This window comes from Cervus canadensis, chromosome 7, assembly GCF_019320065.1.
Source record: "Cervus canadensis isolate Bull #8, Minnesota chromosome 7, ASM1932006v1, whole genome shotgun sequence".
Classification (NCBI taxonomy): domain Eukaryota; kingdom Metazoa; phylum Chordata; class Mammalia; order Artiodactyla; family Cervidae; genus Cervus; species Cervus canadensis.
In genome coordinates this window covers 74,169,443-74,189,004 of record NC_057392.1, presented here as the reverse complement: position 1 = coordinate 74,189,004, position 19,562 = coordinate 74,169,443, and the positions used below count along the sequence as shown (strand labels likewise).

The window sequence follows — 19,562 nt, the reverse complement described above, 5'->3', positions numbered from 1 at the left end:
ATTGGGGATAAGAAGGAATACCATGCATGTTATAGTTGATGAAGCTTGCTAAAATATAGGTTGCTTAAATACATATTATTTCACAAGGTAATGACTCTTTTTTTTTGTATGTGACAAATTCTTTGAAAAATTTCCCAGTTTCATTTCTGCTGATCTAGCTTAAACCTGTCTCTTAATCAGGAAACACAGATCCAGAAACGTCAACTTTCTTGTTCCAAATTTCGCCAAGTGAGCTAGAACTAACCAAAATTAGAGTAGTGATTTCCAGCTACTCAATACCTTCTCATGGGGGAAAAAGAAGCTTCATGAATTTAAATATATACTCTATAAGTGACTGTCTTATTTTCATTTGGAAATGCTTGTTCTTTTATGTGATTGTAAGAGGCATTATTGTTGTGAATTTTTTTGCCCCCACCCCAATATATGTACTTGGTAAAGTAAAAATTTAGCAAACCTAAATTTAGTTCCCTCAGTTAAAAAATTTACATGCAAAAATCTGAGAATTAATAGGCCAGAGGGCTTCAAGACAGTGTTGTTTAAAAAAAAAAAAAACTTTTTATTGTACTAGGATATAGTTGATTAACAAAAAAATATTGTGATAGTTTCAGATATTCTTTGCAGTAGACATTTCTCCCTAGTTAAGTCCCATGGCTGTTTCTTGCTGGAGAAAGGACCTTCTTCAGCTATTTATCTCACCTTCTAAAGAACACCTCCCTTGCTTTCTCAACTCAAAATATGAAACCACTTTTTAAAAATTTCAAATAATTGGATTATCAAAAAAGAAATGCTACATATATGAATAATCAGCCTGTCTATAAATAAGACTACTATCTTTTTTTTTAAATTGTTCTAGCTTTGGGTTCTGCGATTCCTCATAAGTGAAGGTGAGTCGCTCAGTCGTGTCCGACTCTTTGCGACCCCATGGCCTGTAGCCTACCAGGCTTCTCCGTCCATGGGATTTTCCAGGCAAGAATACTGGAGTGGGTTACCGTTTCCTTCTCTAGGAGATCTTCCCAACCCAGGGATTGAACCCAGGTCTCCCGCATTGTAGGCAGACCTTTACCATCAATTTGTAAAATGATTTCGTTCTCTAACCTGTTTCAGTGAAGTGTTTTCTGAAGCAAGATACTCACACATGTGTCCACAACCTACCCGACCAATAGCAATAGAAGGAAAAATGCAAGAATTAACATAGTTCATCCACAGCTCAGCTGCCTTTGCCTTTCCTAGCACCACAACACAGTTCACTATTAGTCTGGTACTGTAGCCCCTTGTTTTTATGAAGAAAGGATTTTATTCAGTAGCTTGAAAATAATCTACAAAGTGGTGTTCCATGTGAGAGTAATATATTTCGGAATGCATGGATTGTTATGATTAATGGCAGGACCCTGGCATTTTGTAGACAACTGTTAATACAGTAACATTTGGGTATCACCTTTTGCGATTTTTCAAGGTGGTATACTTGTTTGTTAATGCATCCCGTGTCCAGCCATTGCATTACACCAGCATTGGTGACAGTGCCACCTTGTCAGGCTGGAAAGACCGTCTCAGACTCAATAAGGAAACACTTTATCACAGGGAGTAAAAAAATGGAAATGAGCTACTACCTGTGGGCTCAAATTAAATGAACCTCAAGAATTGTAGAAGCAGCAGCTACTCTTGCTGTTCCTTCTAATGCAGCGGTGTGGACCTTTAGATCTCAGGCTCTGTTCATACCACAGATATTTATTGGGCACCTAATATGTGGAATGCATTAGGTGCTTATTCTGATTATCCTAAGATATAAAAGATGAATGTACTTCTATTGTGCCTTCAAAAAGCCTCGGAGAAGACACATGTACGGAATTGTCTGTGATATAAGGAAGCAATGGTACACCCTGTTGGAGAGGTAGAGATAAAATGTGCCAAGATTTCAGAGAAAGGGGAAATAGCTGTTTTAACTGAAGAACTAGGAGGGTACTCATAAAAGAAAAGGAAGCGGTTAGGAACCCTGATAAGTGGTTAGGATTTGAACATATGGAACCGGGTTGAAGTTGTTCCAGAAAGAAAACTACACAAGCCAGAAACAGGAGAGGGAAATTCTGGGATATGTATTGCAAAAGGGATTCTCACTAGAAATGCAGGATCCAGGAAGGAGAGTAATGGATAGAAGGAAACGCTGGCATGGCATAGCAGTGAGTTAAGTTCAAGACTAAAGATTTGGGCGTTTAGTCTCCGGGCATAAGGGTGATTCCCAAGGTTTTGTAAATATAGGAATACCTGTTCGTAACAGCACATCAAGACAGTTCATCGGGAGGATATGCAGTTGTTGGAATGAGGAGGACCGTAGCCTGGGGTTCAGAGAATGGCTGAGGGTTCTTGGTGGAGTCCTTAGGAATGCATTAAAAGGAAGAACTGCCACCATAGTCAGGGGAATGATCATGGGATGACGGCTAGTCTAGAAGTGTCAGGGATGCAGTATGGAGTAAGTATTGACCATTCCTTGAACATAAGGGGAAAAGAGATGGGAAAGTGTTAAATACTTTGATATTGACATTTTAAGGAAATAAAAAAGGGTGGGTTTGATTGATAAGACAAAGATTCTTATTTGAGCCACCTTGAATTTGAAATGCTGGCAAGAGTCAAAGACTAAATATCCCAAGAATGATTTGCAATGCACATTGGCAATGAAGATAAAAATAAAGTCAGAGCTAGAATTTTACTTATTTGGAGATAATATGAATAGGAACAATAGTTAAAGTACTTTTTTGTTTTGAGAGACATTCACCAGCAGGAACAGGAATAGCATTACATGGGAGAAGGTCAGGAACAGATCCAGAGAGTATACCTACTTGATAGAAGGGGAAAGGAAATCTTCCCCTCTCCTTTGGGAAAAACAAACAAACAAACACTCAGGAGGAGTCAGAAGCAGCAGAGGTGAAGGGGGCCAGGGACCAAAGGGTAGTGTGGGTGGGATCACAATAGCTGGATCAGGCTAGCAGAGTTCATTTTGCTTGCACATGATCTTGCTTTTAAAAGAAGGAAAAATCACTTAACTTTAGATCAGATGTCTGTTTCCAGAGGAGTGTTCGTTAACTCTTTATTAAGGAGTTTCCTGATATCACTTGCTTCTGCTAGAGAATTTCTAATTTATTAGAGTTTCTAATTCTCTAGCAGAACATGTAAATCAGTGTCCTGCTGCTTACTCCCCTGGGAAGAGCCCTGCCTCGCAAACATATGGCTGGTCTTTCCAGGAATCCTCTAGAAGCTTGAAGGGACGTGATAGGTTTGGACATTTCTTTCCCCCAGTAAGGCAATGTTGCAGAGTGGTGGGTCCATCAAACACTTCTTTCTGCAATGGACCATCTGCTGTAGATCAGGGATTCCTAATGCGAAGCCAGCAAATACCCTGGCCAGCGAATATAATGTTCTGTTCCCCCTGCATGCATTTCTTGAGATGATTTACCCTTCACCTGATTCTTAAAAGCATCTCTTTTCTTAAAAAGATAAGAAGCACTGTGATAGATCATGCAGTGTTGCACAATGATGCGAGTTCCTTGAAGACAAGAGCCGGTCCTTATAAATTTTGGTATCTTCCTGATACCTCTGTCAGTCTTGGCTGAATGACTGGGTAATGGTGCTGCATTCAGTGGGCCAGCACTAATGATAAAATTCTCATTTTGTCTCTACAATCTCTTGCTTAACTTAGCAATTATACAAGCCTAGGAAACATATTTTCTAATAATTTTCTAGTGTCCTGTACTAGTATAACTTTTAGCATAAAATGAGTGCTTCAAACATACACACTGTCTCATTTCTTTCTTTAATAAGTGTGCAGAGTAGGGATTGGCACCTTCATGTAATGAATGAGGAAGCCGAGACACAGAATGCACGTGACTTGTCATAAGCCATATGTCATATGTCAGCTATGATTATTATTATCTCATGGTACATACGTTAGTCCTGGAGAAGGGAATGTCTATCCACTCCAGTCTTCTTGCCTGGAGAATTCCACGAACAGAGGAGCCTGGTGGGCTACAGTCTGTGGGGTCGCAAAGAATTGGGACACGACTGAGCAACCAACACACACACACTCATATACATTAGTAAACAAAAATATCTACAAATGCAATAGATTTGGCCATATTTCCTGAAATATTTATTGGTTGGCAATGGGTTTTACTTTTATATGAATGAAGGCTTTTTATTAGCTTAAAATATAACACTCATGTTAAACGCAGTCATTTCCCAATAGTTGTGTTATTGAATGACAGACTACTATCCTATAGTGACTTTAATTTCTTGGTGTTGTACTAGATAACATTAAATGAAAACAATGTGTCTTTGCTGGGTAGAGTGAAGATGGCACATCAGATAGCAGTATGGTGTCATGATGAAGAACATGGGCTTTTGAACCCCATTTGGATTTCAGACTTCCCCTAAATACCATTACATCTTAAGTATTAAATACCAGCCATGTTTTTTAAGTTTTCTTTCAGCTTAAGAGAGTACGTGCTAAATTTGTTCCATCTGAAACTAGAGAGAAAACTCATATCTTCTACTTTGATTTTCCCTGGAGAGGACGGAGGAAAAGAGAATGCCACAGCAGCCTCTATGGTGGCTGAAGTCTGTGGACCAACAGGGCAGCTGTGCCCTGGCATCTGGCTTCTGTCTGGATACTGTTTCCATGGCAGACTCTGTTCTGCAACCATGCGCTTCATCTCCCACCAGTAGCCATTCTCAGCGTCCTCACTGCATGGGTTGTGAGAGTTCATATTTACATACAGGCTAAACGTTATCCTCCTAAACAAGCAAGAATTATTCAAACCTCACTACAAAGTGTGTGGGCTTCCCTGGTAGCTCAGCTAGTAAAGAATATGTGAGCAATGCAGAAGATTCCGGTTCAGTTCCTGCGTCGGGAAGAGCCCCTGGAGAAGGGATAAGCTACCCAATCCAGTATTCATGAGGTTTCCTGGTGGCTCAGATGGTTAAGAATCCACCTGCAATATGGGATACCTGGGTTCTGATCCCTGGGTTGGGAAGGTCCCCTGGAGGAGGGCATGGCAACCCACTCCAATATTCTTGCCTGGAGAATTTCACGGACAGAGGAGCCTGGCGGGCTACAGTCCGTGGGGTCACAAAGAATCAGACACGACACACACACACACACAAAGTGTGTGTGGGGTTGGGTGCTGGGGTGTGGTGATGGGTGCGGGGGTGAGGTTTGGAACTTCTCAGACAAAAAACTCATACCTGAAACTTAACCCTAAAATGTGAAGGATTTGCAAAATGGCTAGGCAAAGTTCTCTGAAATTGATCAGAAATATTACAGGACTGGCTAAGGCACTCTGACTCATAAACCTGTAGGAAGCAGGCTGCTCTTAGATTAAATGTGTGTTCACTCTGTAACTGAGAAACGGGGGCTGTTTTGCATCATACTAGTTAAAATACAATTTTCCAAATGTGTTTGCTCACTACCACTTTACTTGTTGTTTTAATGATAATTTGTTTTTTTTAAAAATTTCCAGAACAAGGAAGCTACTTAATTGTTTGAACAGGCAGTTTACTTCCAGGTGCCTACAACGACAGACAGTGTCAGAATATGGGGAGAGAGGGAATCCTGTTTCCAGTGTGTGACAGTCAGGCTCTTTGTGGAAGGACAGGGCATGTGGAATACTAGTTGCCAAGAGGCAGCAATATCATTCTAAGATATCTGGGCGCTGACACTGCTTTCTCTTCCCAAGAGAAAATGGTTCAAGGACCAGATGAGCTTGATACTTTGAATAGTTATTTAAATAGAATCACTAGTTTACTGGTGCAAGCTGAAATAGCCCTATAAGCCTGAGTATGAAAGGACAGTGTTGCTAAAGCGAGGCTCCTCCCTGCACAGAGATGGGCATCGAGGACAGCAGCCTCCTAGGAACTGATGCCTAAGGAAAACCACACGGAATCTGCCAAATTTGCTTTTTCTCAGGGTTACCACTTCCTATGGGTTCAGCAGCTTGGGCTGACTAAACTGGGGCTCCTGGCCAGTGTGTGTCTGATATCTCCCCTCTAGCTGGTAACCCAGTTAGTGCATTAACTTCATGTGAAATTGTTCATTGCTCAGTCGTGTCTGATTCTCTGTGACCTCATGAACTGCCAGGGGGAGTAGTAGCCCCGGTAGCCCTCTAGGGTTCTCTGTCCATGGGGATTCTCCAGGCAAGAATACTGGAGTGGGTAGCGATTCCCTTCTCCAGGGGATCTTCCCAATCCAGGGACTGAACCCTGGTCTGCTGCATTGCAGGCAGGTGCCATCAAACTGTAGTAAATGGGAAAGGGGCATTTGAAAATGCCTAACTTCAGTAACTGATCTTAAACGCTGTAAATATTTTTTGGTTTTCACTTGGGTTGTCCTGGGCCTACATAATTTAGTGTTAGCTAGAATAAACTGTTTCAAAGTCATGACCAAAATATATATGATGAAAGTGGTAGTCGCTCAGTCATACCTGACTCCGCGACCCCATAGATTGTAGCCAGCCAGGCTCCTCTGTCCATGGAATTCTCCAGGCAGCAATACTGGAGTAGGTTGCATTTCCTTCTCCAGGGGGTCTTCACAACCCTGAGATCAAATCTGGGTCTCTTGCATTGCAGGCAGATTCTTTACCATCCGAGCAACCAAAGAAGCCTCATATATGATGAGGCTGTGAAAACTGATAAATTAGCCTCACCACACATTATTAAATATATATCTATATATACTTAACCTCATGAAGATGGGACCAGGGCTATCTTGTTCCTGGGAGTATACTCAGTATTCAGCAGCATTATTTGCTCATTTGACTTTTAATTGATTAATAGGATCTTCCAACAAATCCCTTAATGAGTTTTTATTATAGAGACAGTAACACTGCATGTGTTTAAAAACTTTTGGTTTGCTTTACAGCTTTCTCAAGAAATTATTTTTATTATTTTATGGTTCCATTTCTCTGAGATAATAATTGATATGTAAATTATTGTTCTCCAGGCTTGAGATTATTCCAGCATGGCTTTTCTTGGACTCTTCTCTTTGCTGGTTCTGCAAAGTTTGGCTTTAGGGACCACTTTCACTGATGAAACCATTGCTGAGTTGTCAGTGAATATGTATAACCATCTTCGAGCCACTGGGGAGGATGAAAATATTCTCTTCTCTCCATTGAGCATCACCCTTGCAATGGGAATGTTGGAACTTGGGGCCCAAGGGTCTACCCTGAAAGAAATCCGTCACTCAATGGGATATGACAGCCTGACAAATGGTAAGTGTGCTTAGGTCTGATTTCTCGAAATAGTTTGACTTTAGCTTTCAACTCAATTGTGTTGTCTATATCTGAGGCAGCAGTATTTACACAGGGTAAGAAAGTGGTCTCACTAAGATGGTATGTGTAAAACAAGCATTAGGAAACCCAGGAAAGTTCTTTTTCTTAGCTGCTTCCCTGGCTGAGTTAATCTAAGGAAATGATATCTTTATTATTATTATTATTATTTAAATAAACTTCACTGTGATTAACAAAAGCAAACATGGTTCTTGCTCTGATGGCATTTCCAATTTAGAGAGAGATAATTAATCATTATCACATAAATAAATGAGAATTTACAACTATGAGGAGTGCTTTAAAGAAAAAATTCTCTAAATATCGGAAATTTTTACTTAAAATCAACTGTATCTTCATTGTTCAACTAGAAACCATGAATTTTTTTGGGATGTTGTGTAATACTATCATGAAAATCTTTTGTATTGGAGAAAATTTCTAGCCAAAATGTATTTTGTAATCACTTTGCTATGATGTACCATTTCTATTTAATATTTCTAATATATATAAGGATTAACTCATTAAAAACTTGAGAAGTAATACAATTTTGACTGGATTTTCTATTTATAAAGTTAAAAAGTTTACTGAAAGTAAAATTTAAAGGAATATTTTGATTTTTAAACTAGATAATAAAAATTAATTCATATTTCTGATAATTAAAAGACTAAAGTAACCTAAGTACTTTGAAAGAAAACAACCCAAATATCTCTACTTTATAGATAATCAATAAAAATAAAAATAATATCAGTAATAAAACTGCAAAAGTTAATTTGAACATCTAGAAACAGCACAAATCTTGCAACTTCCTCATCATGTCAGTATGGGGAAGAAGCCAGTGCTTTTTCTTTGGGCCTGTTCTCTTAATCCTCCTTGCTGTATTTTCATGCTCCTGCACTCTCCAGGATCTTTCACTGTGTTTATTCCACTAATAAACTTATCCTTTGTCATTTTGCAGGTGAAGAATTTTCCTTCTTAAAGGATCTTTCTCACATGGTAACTGCTGAAGAGAGCCAGTATGTGATGAAAATTGCCAATTCCCTCTTTGTGCAAAATGGATTTCATATCAGTGAAGAGTTTTTGCAAATGATAAAGAAGTATTTTAATGCAGAAGTCAATCATGTGGACTTCAGTCAAAATGTAGCTGTGGCCAACTATATCAATAAGTGGGTGGAGAATAACACAAACAGTAAGTCATTTGGCTCCTTTCTTTCTCTAATAGCTTAGTTTGAACTTTCTTTTACTTCTGACATTATTTGTCCCTTTGCTCCTTTTACATTTTGAATGTTAGATTGCATTTAGTTGAGTATCTACTAATTATTTTATATAGATTACAACCGATTTTAGAAACCTTATTCATGAATAAACATTGGAGAAAGATGTTAAATCTTTTGACATATATAGAATATTGGCACTGATAAATTAATATGAGATGTGTGTCTCCAGTTGGTGAGTTTCATCTGAACAGTAGTAGTCTTATTACTGTATGGAATTTTACTAGAGCTGACTATTTCATAAGTTAGATACTATTTAGAATGACAGTTGGTGACTCTCTTAACAGTGTGATTAAAATAGAATAAGAGAGGTAAAGATATTTGTTGACTTTTAAACCAAAGAACTTAATTGGTAATCAAAAAATTATACAGGATTCCTTTAAAAGAAAGAAGCCCATTTTAAGTCAAATAAATGAAGAGGGATTAGAAAAAGATTCATTTGTTTTAATTTTTATCTCTAAATCTTATTATCCAAATGTATTCAAACTCTCCAAATGTTTCATGTTACCATTTTATTTTCCGATTTTACCAACAAAATAATTGAAATTGGAATTAAAAAAAAAATAAGACCAAACTGAAAGTAGATTACTTTGGCTGTTCATTAAATTAATTAACCCATGTTGTCAAGACTCCAAAATTAATATTAGTCTTAATACATTTAATGCTGGAACAACCACAACAAAAGACCCTGATCACATACTCTTTGTCCCTTAATCCCCAAAATGCTGACTTAAAAAAAAAAAAAGTGCTGACTAATAAAATGAGAGAGTGCCAAGCGAATGTTAGTTCTGTGTTTTCTAACTATGAGATTAAAATGTAACATAAAAGAAACACAATTGTGTTTTAACATTCAAAGACTAAGTTAAGAATAATAATTCACCTGCATCAGACTGAATTATTGAAAGCTGTTTAATTCCAAACTCCCCTTAAACAATTTCAGCCATCACCAAAGTCCCAATGTCTTTCACAGTAGATTTAGATAGGAACATTTAAATGATGGGAAATAAGATATCATGAGTTAAACTGGCTTTTACACATCTGTTGTCACTTACTCAGAAGCAGTTGTTATATTTGGTAAAAAGATATCCAAGGTACATGAAGAAAACGTTTGAATTGGATGACATTTAAATTACATACATTGTACAAGAGTAAACTCAGAAATGTTTGTTGAATGCTTACTCTGTGTTGGGGGGCTTTCCAGGTAGTTCAGTGGTAAAGAATCTGCCTGCCAATGCAGGAGACTGGGTTCTATCCATGGGTTGGGAAGATCCCCCAGAAAAGGGAATGGCAACCCACTCCAGTATTTTTGCCTGAAAAATTCTGTGGACAGAGGAGCATGGCAGGCTATAGTCCACGGTGTCACAGAGTCAGACACGACTGAGCTACTGAGCACATACATGCTCTTTGTTGAGTTTTACATTTATCATTGCAACTAGGAAGTAGGGAAGCCTGAGATTCTGTTGTATGTGGTTCTGTAGTTTGTGCAAACGTCAGAATACTACTGGTGTTATTTTAGGTGGTGTGGGTGTTTTAGATGCCTTTCGTGTGTAAGTGTGTGTATATGTGTGTGTGTGTAACATTTTTTCCTTTGAAAGTTAGGTACTTTTAATTTTTATTGTAAATATTACAATGGTATAAAGTTCTTAATCACTCTGTCAGATGATAGTTTGACAGTCTTTTGATATTCTTTCATCTTTTGATTTAATATGAATTTTCATCCATTTGTCTTTTCCTGAATAGGTCTGTTGAAAGATTTGGTATCCCCAAGGGATTTTGATGCTGTCACTCATCTGGCCCTCATCAATGCTGTCTATTTCAAGGGGAGCTGGAAGTCACAATTCAGACCTGAAAATACCAGAACTTTTTCCTTCACTAAAGATGATGAAAGTGAAGTCCAAATTCCAATGATGTACCAACAAGGAGAATTTTATTATGGTAAGACATTTTGGCTTTTTATCTCTCTTCTTACAGTATATCAACAAATTTCTAAGAAAAAACATGAAATATTCATTATTCAGATTTCTTGTCAATCTGATTTGGGCTGCAATTCAATTTTCTTGGCCCCATTTTCAAAGACTTTTGATTAGATCCTGAGTGAATATTATATGTTGTGACAGTTTTCCAATATGTTTAGTTTATAAAGTTGATTACACATACAGAGTGGCTTTATTCATGTGAAAATATCTGACCTTGTATAAGAATGTTCTGAGTTCCTCCAGAAAGCCTTTCACTTTGGGGTAGTTTTCAGTGATCCATATGTTCTACCCAGGTCTTGATTTGTACACCCCATCACTTTTTGAACTATAAGCATCCTTTTAAAATTTGGCTTTCAGACTTGTGTATGTATGTGTGTGTGTGCACTCGGTTGCTCAGTCATGTCTGACTCTTTGAGACCCCATGAACTCTAGCCCACAACGCTCCTCTGTTCACGGGATTTCCCACGCCAGGATACTAGAGTGGGTTTCCATTTCCACTCCAGGGGATCTTCCTGACCCAGGGATTGAACCCATGTCTCTTGCATCTGCTGCACTGGCGGGCAAATTCTTTACCACTGTGCCACTTGGGAAGCCCATAAGTATGCATGGTCAGGCATAATTATTCATAGTTTCACTTACTGAGAATCTATAATTTGTGATACAAGTCAGCATCTTTGACATTATTTTCAGGGATAGTTTGTTGGACTTTTCAGAAGTTTAGGGTGCTAATCTTCTCTACATACCATGCTGAACTGTGATAATTTATTGTCTTAAACAGAAATGTAGGTAAGCTAAGTATATGTTAGAACAAATATCTTATTCTATGCAAAGGTACATTATAAAAGTAACAGATTACAATCACAATTAATTAAATTAACAGAATATGAAAGGAAAATATCCATTTATTTGAGAACCAAAATATTTAATGTGATGGCTAAAGGATATCAGTTAAATGAAAATATTCAGAACAAAAACATTACCTTTGTTTTGAAAATGGGGCAAATTTTAAACTAGTGGCAGGGCTATTTATTTTAAAGACTATATTATTATTATTAGTGAAAGCCTGGTCAATTTAGCTAAATTCATAGAACACTAAACCAATTAACTAATTATCTAATTTGGAGATTTTAATCACCATAAATGCTCTAGATTTCATGTTGGCTGTGCTACCTTGGCCTCAAAACTTTTAGCTGTGGTAATAATAGAGTAGGCTTCCCTGGTGGACGACCCCTGGGTTGGGAAGATCCTCTGGAGAAGTGAATGGCAACCCACTCCAGTGAATGGCAACCCATTCTTGCCTGGAGAATTTTATGGACAGAGGAGCCTGGCGGGCTAGAATCTATGGAGTCAGAAAGAGTTGGACACGACTGAGCAAGAGTACCAGGTATTACATGGTCAGTTTTTCCCTTCTTGGAAATCAGGTGGATACTGGTAAATGGATTCACATCCAACTTGGATCCAGAGCTTTATTTTTCTAATCATGACTTTTCATTTTTTTAATGATATCCTTAAAATATATTCATTTGCAGTATCTCACTTAAAAATAAAATGTAAATCTAGAGAACATGCTTTGACACATGTGAAACAGTTCTGGAGATCCTAAAATTAATTTGGTAGGACTGAGGAATCACTTGAATTTCAGGGCCTACTTTAAAATAGTCTTCTTCTCAGATGCCTGAATTTTTTTATATTCTATACGTTATTTTGGAAGAAAGTTATAACAAATTTAAACATTTTATTCCAGCCTTGATGGGGGCCTTTTACCTCCTTTCTGTCCTCTTTAGGGGAATTTAGTGACGGCTCCAATGAAGCTGGTGGCATCTACCAAGTGCTGGAAATACCATACGAGGGAGATGCCGTAAGTATGATGCTGGTACTGTCCAGACAGGAAGTTCCCCTGGCCACCCTGGAGCCATTGGTTAAGGCACAGCTGATTGAAGAGTGGGCGAACTCTGTGAAGAAGCAAAAGGTGGAAGTGTACCTGCCCAGGTGAGACTCCTATATAACTCCTTCTGATAGCATATGGGCAGAGGGTACCAGTGAGGGTTCTGACTCAGAGGAGCCCTTGTCACTGCTTTTGAATTTTGTCTTCTGTTGCTCTTCTCTTCCTCCTTTTCCTTCTCCTCCTCCTTCTTCATCTTTTTAAAAAGTATTCTTTCACACTCATTCAGTTCTGCCCAGAGACACAGGCTGACTCATTGATTCATTCAGTACTACTTATCAAGACCAAGTTTCAGATATGAGTCAATATCCTTAGCTTAATTTTAGAAGATTTTTCAATAGATTGTCTCTGAATATCATTTGCATTGACAGTCTTCTGGTAGTTCATTAATATTTGAAGTGGATAATAGCTGGGGGAAAATAACTTTCTACTTCGTTGGAAGTGCAAGCAAGTCATGTTTTAGGTGTTAAGATGCAATCATAAATAAGCAGGAAGAAAGCTTAAAATTCTCCCTGTGGCTGAAAGAATAAAAGCTATTCAGGGCCTAGATATTCTGACTACCATCCACTTCCTCAGCCCTATCTCTGGCCCCTCACCATATCAAATCCTTTGTAGTAGGTACTGTCTGTGTGCTTGTAGCTATACCTCAGTCATCCTGCCCCTTTATGCCTCTAGGTCTCTATGTACATTTTTGCATTAGCCTAAAATGCCCTCTTGGAGTCTGCCAGGTATTGTTCACTTGGCCTTCAGGTTACAACTCTGGCACCAGTTCTTCTAGAACCAGGTGATGGAGCCGATGACCCTCACTTTGCCTCATGTATGCACCTCCCTGTTATGACAATGCATTTGTGTTACTGTGCCTGTTTGCTAAGTCACTTCAGTCACGTCCAACTCTCTGTGACCCTATGGACTGTAGCCCATCAGGCTCCTCTGTCCATGGGATTGTCCAAGCAGAATACCCGAGTGGGTTGCCATGCCCTCCTCCAGGGGGTCTTCCCAACCCAGGGACTGAACCCACATCTCTTACTGTCTCTTACATTGGCAGGTGGGTTCTTTACCACTAGTGCCACCTGGGAAGTCTCAAATTACCACCCTATAGCAGAAATTAAATTTTTTGTAGGTCTTGCTTTTTTTTCTGTAAATTCTTTTAAAGTCAGTTGTCTCTCCCATCCTAGAAACACAATAAGTGTTTGCAAAAATCAAATCCAACTGAAGATATTATTCTAGCCTGAATACCTTAACACCTAATAGGGGAGCTAAACCAGTAAACACAAACAACAAATTTATAAACATAATGTGTAAATTCTAGGCTAGAAAACAAGACACAGATAAACAGCCAATAAGCATACACATGTGTATATGTGGAGTACAGTTCCAATATTCATTCCATATTAAGAAAATTTTTAAAATATGATTAATATGAATACTGAAGGATGATAAATAAAATATTAGTATTAAAGTTGAATTACTAAAGTTCATTGTGCATGCATGCATGCTAAGTCGCTTCAGTCATGTCCAACTCTTTGCAATGGCCACCACCCCATCAGATTCCTCTGTCCATGGGATTCTCCAGGCAAGAATACTAAAACTCATTAACTCATTCATATTTATTCCTTTAATAACATTAGGAATTATCATTTGAAAGTTACATTTTATATAAATACTTATTTTTCCAAAACTTTAGCTGATGTTTGTTTATGTTAATGAAAGATTGTTTGAAACTATATAAATTTTTAGCTAGAACTACATATGCACTTTCAGAGAAGGCAATGGCAACCCACTCCAGTACTCTTGCCTGGAAAATCCCATGGATGGACGAGCCTGGTAGGCTGCAGTACATGGGGTCGCAAAGAGTCGGACACGACTGAGCGACTTCACTTTCACTTTTCACTTTCATGCATTGGAGAAGGAAATGGCAACCCACTCCAGTGTTGTTCTTGCCTGGAGAATCCCAGGGACGGGGGAGCCTGGTGGGCTGCCATCTATGGGGTCGCACAGTCAGACATGACTGAAGTGACTTAGCTTAGCATATATGCGCTTTATTTTAAAGTTGTATATTCATAATATATAGCCATGTATTTCTTAGTCTACATATGAAAGTTAAGGTAATCATAACCCCAATTTTTTTTTTCTGGCTAAGGTACTTAACTTGTATAACTTCCCATGATAACATATTTATGAAGAAAGATTTCTATTCTCAAGGAGAGATAGCCAATGCATATCTAACAAACAAAACCAAGGGTTTTTATAATAGGTAATCATTTATGTCTGTTATTAGGTACATGAGGGCTTCCCTGATGGCTCATTGGTAAAGAATCTGCCTGCCAATGCAGAAGATGTGGGTTCATTAACTGGGTTGGGAAGATCCCCTGGAGAAGGAAATGGTAACCCACTCCAGAATTGTTGCCTGGGAAATCCCATAGACAGCGGAACTTGGCAGGCTATGGTCCATGGGGTTGCAAAAGTGTAGGACACAACTGAACAATAACAACAATTTAATATATGAACAAGTTATCTTAACTCTAAAGGAACCATTTACTTTTAAATATTAATCTTTAAATAACTAAATCTGATTTAAACTCTTATCTACTGACCTTTTATCATTAATTTTGTATTTTCCCTTGTATTTTATAAGGAATTCTTTTTGATGATATCAGAAATTCAGTACAGAATTAATGCATCTTTTACTAAATTCTATGAATTAACTGTAGCATTTCCTCAAATGTTTAATTCTATGAGGATGCAAAGTTATTTAGTAGTTTAAAAGAATTCTAAATGAATGCTTAATAAGTATCATATATTGTAATTCAACCGTATTCGCTAGAAAATGTGGCCTCCAGGTCCCGTCCACTGAGAAATTGAATGTGGCAGCAGAAGAAAATTAAATTTTCATTTTCTAAGAGATACTCTTCAATTATGAAATAGTTTAGCTTGCTTGCTTGCTCATATTAATGCCTGCTACTAAACTAGGCACAGTTAATTACCATGTATCCATTTTGCCAGAAGTTCTATGAATTCTCCTTCTGCATGGCTAATGCACAGAGTGGGAGGCTAAATAGCTACATAAGATAAATTGGGTTTCCTTTTTTAAGAGATTGACTGTTTTCAAATGCCAGTGTGTCAGTAATAATCAATGGGAACCATCCACCCCTCCATTTTACAGCTTTAGGACCCAGCAGATGTTCATTGAGGGTAATGATTTATGGGACTTAATTTTAGCAAAGGTAAAATTTTCTAATAGTTGTGTTCCAGCTTTACTCAAGTGTCTGTCTTAAAGGGCTTATGTAGTTTATTTGTTTGTTTGTTTTTTCACATGAAGACATTAAGAATTGAACTTAGTATTTCTGAATTTGCCCACATTCTGGTCCTATCTGACAGGTATTTACTTTCTATTATATCAGATTTTATACAAATTGATTTAAAATGCTTTCCTTAAGAGGCATAGGGTATTTGGGGGTTGGGGGAGTGTAGAAGAGGCAATTACTTCTGTATTGTTATTTTTTTTCCCCCTGAACAATAAATCCTACAGGAATCAGATGCTGAACTGAAATTACATTTTTATCCAAAATACAAGAATCTGTTCAGAAGAGGGTAAGATTTCTATCTCTACGTGATATTACCAAATCCAGTGAAATACCACAAGGTTTATACATAGTCATACATACATCTCTAAGATTTAAATGAGATTGCCAAATATTCTTCCAATTTATCCATGTTAGAAAATATAGTTTGGCTACTATATAAAATATATATTATTTATATATGCATAATATATGTAAAATATTTAAAAAGCACTGTGGAATAATGCCTGCCCTAAAGTAAGGATCATGTAATTATTATCTATTATTACTATTGTTTATTTCTAAGTCCTAGTATTTATCTTTTGTTAATCTATCTTTATACATACTTTAAGTAGGATTTTTAAAATCTGATTCTAATGAAATAGCCATCTTCATTGTATGTTTTTACTTTTCTGATTTTAGTGATACAGTTTAGGTATAAAAAGATTTTTCTAACATCAGAATCAAATCTCTACTTGTAATGCAGATGGACTGGCTGTAGTATCTTTCCACTCTGACCTTTGTAGTCTCAGATTTTTCATTTGTGATCAGAGTGCTAGAAATCAAAGGATAAGTAGTTCTCTATTTTGTAATGAGAACCCATCCTGCTACTTTGAAATGCTTGTCTACTAATAAAGCACTTCAATTTCATGCCTTAAAAGAAAACTGGTACATAAGCCATCTGATTTTGTTCTTTAACATGAATGCTTTTATTAGATTTTTCTACAAAGGGTTTGATTGATTCTTACACATATTTTTTTTTTTACAAATGTCCTTATATGTAATATATATTTGTTCTTTTCTAACACTTGCTTCACATAATCTCCAATGTTTCTGCCCTCCACATACCTCTTTAATTTATTCAGATATAATAGAAAGTTGCAAATACAAGATTACATCAAATGCCTTTACAAAAACAGCCATGCCTTATGGTTTCAAAAAAGCAGTGTTGTGGCTTTTTATTTTTAAAATCAGTGGGTGAAATGTAAAATCTTCCTGTAGCTTGTTTGTCTGTTTTTAAAGAAGCCATTGTTGGAATTATGGTGATTAGTGGTGGGGGGACTTTTCAGTCGGGAAGATCTCAGCTCATATCTTTATTCTGCCACCTACTAGCTGTGTGATTAGTGCAAGTTGCTTAGTTTTGTTGAACTTCAGTTTGTTCTTCTGTGGAACAGAGATAATAATACCTATCTCATAGGACTGTGTGAGATTATCATAGGGATGATTAAATGAGATAGTTAGCATAAAAGAATTTACATAGTGCCTAGGATATGTTGGCACTGGCACTAATGGTAAAAACCTCTCCTGCCAATGCAGGAGATATAAGAGACGTGGGTTTGATCCCTAAGTAGGGAAGATCCCCTGGAGAAGGAAGTGAAAACCCACTCCAGTACTCTTGCCTGGAAAACGCCATAGAGAGACGAGCCTGGTGAGCTACAGTCTATAGGGTCACAAAAAATCAGAAATGACTAAAGCGACTTAGCACTGCACTGCCCTGGGACTTGGTAAATATTCAGTGTAAATGTTACACATAACTGCAATATAGTAAGTATTGTTAACAGTATCTGCCCTTTATTTCATGCCTCCTACATGATAGCACTGCCCTAAGACATTTGGAAACCTTATTTCATCTCCTCAATGATGCTGTGAAGTAAGCATTATTATTGCCATTTTCTGCATCCCAAAATTGAGGCTCAGAATTTAGGGAACTTGCCCAAAATCAATCTCTATAAAATACCATCTTCATCTGAACAGCCTCAGAAGTGTGAAACAAATGAAGCTGGTTTTAAGAAGTAAAAGGGATTCCTTACTGACACCTTCCTTCACGTCCCTATTTTAGGCGGATCAGGATATACATGCTAACTGGATCATATCTCAGCTCTGCCACTTATTAGCTATGATCCAAGGTGGAGCGCCCCTGGTGGCTCAGCGGTAAAGAATCTGCAATGCAGGAGACCTTGGTTTGATCCCTGGATCAGGAAGATGCCCTGGAGAAGGAAATGGCAACCCACACCAGTATTCTTGCCTGGGAAATTCCATGGACAGAGGAGCTGGGTGGTCTACAGTCCATGGGGTCCCAAAGAGTCAGATACGACTTAGTGACTAAACCACCACCATCACCACTTAATCAAGTTATTTCATTTCTCTGCCCCCTCAGTTTCCTCTAATATTAACTGAAGATAATAATACCTATCTCAAAGGGCTGTAGTGATATTTGAATTAATCTGTTTTTATTGATCTGTTTTATACTGTTGGAAAAGTTTCTATTGTATAATAAGCTCCATCTGTGACCAATAAATAAACCAACAAATAAATAAATGACAAAGCACACACAGAAAACAGTTTAAAATTTCACTTAAGTCATTAATATATTCTCCAGTATATTTTCCTACTCACCCCGCTTTTTTATTTTCACAGTCACTGTCTGCTTTTTGTGGTATCAAAGTAAACAATGTTTAACTGCAAGTTAAACTGTTGGATATAGACAACATTTACTACTTAGTTAAATACGTTTGCTATAAATTTACTCATCTGTTGGTTTTCTCCTGATCATTCCTCTTGTTTATAGCAATCATTCTCTGTCATTCTTCTTAAAACCAGAAAATCAGAAATGATGCTAGTATAACGTTTAGTGACTATTACAGACTTAGCTTTTTAAGGACACAACCCATTGCCTAAAAACTTATATTTATGATCTGTTTTGATTATAAGGCAACATATTTTAAAAAGGAAATATTTAGTACTAACCAGCTGTTTTCACTTTTTATAAAAAATTAATAAAAAGCCTTTGCTTTTAAAAACTGTAGTTGTTTATTAATACAGTCATGTTTCGTCCATATTTTTCACTGGAAATATGGGTGATCCAATTCATTGATTTGGAAGAGATTCCATATTAAGACCAACATGGCTTCCTATTTATTAATGAAATACTATTCTGTTATGTTACTCTTTTTAATACTCCCTCTTTTTACAATAATATTCAAATGCTACATGCAGTCAAAATCCAGTTTTAGCATAATTTACCCTCTATAAAATAGACTTTTAAAAAATCAACATATCCAACATTTTATTCTTGCCCCAGGTAACAATATGCTGTAATTAAGTACTTCTTCCCCTCTATGTTCTCCAGGTTCACAGTGGAACAGGAAATTGATTTAAAAGAAGTTTTGAAGGCTCTTGGAGTAACTGAAGTTTTCATCAAAAATGCAAATCTGACAGCCTTGTCTGGTAGGAAATAAACATCAATTAAATAAAAAATATTCCAAAAAGCTTTTTTATAATGATGTTGGTGAAGCCTCTGTTTATTACAGAGTTCTGAGGTTAAATATATTTATCAATTGCCAGATAAATATAGCAAATATATTTAACTTCTATAAAAAAATTATATTTACAGTCATAACATTAAATTTATGTTATTCTGATTCATGTCTTATCTTTGATGGTAGATTATATTCTCCAGAAGACCTGTCTTATACATCTTTGAATTCCCCATAACATCTGGCAAA

At 37.2% G+C, this 19,562-nt stretch overlaps 1 protein-coding gene across 2 annotated transcripts in view; it reads left to right on the top strand.

The window, feature by feature from the left end:
* The window catches only part of SERPINI1 (serpin family I member 1), a 74,426-nt gene that overhangs the window by 38,298 nt on the left and 16,566 nt on the right, over positions 1-19,562 (top strand). For both annotated transcript variants that reach the window (XM_043473812.1, XM_043473811.1), the window contains exons 2-6: positions 6,986-7,253; positions 8,263-8,493; positions 10,319-10,513; positions 12,339-12,543; positions 19,187-19,284. In XM_043473812.1, the coding sequence (XP_043329747.1) occupies positions 7,004-7,253; positions 8,263-8,493; positions 10,319-10,513; positions 12,339-12,543; positions 19,187-19,284 (979 nt within the window). In that variant the 5' untranslated portion in view covers positions 6,986-7,003. The remainder of the gene's footprint in view (positions 1-6,985; positions 7,254-8,262; positions 8,494-10,318; positions 10,514-12,338; positions 12,544-19,186; positions 19,285-19,562) is intronic.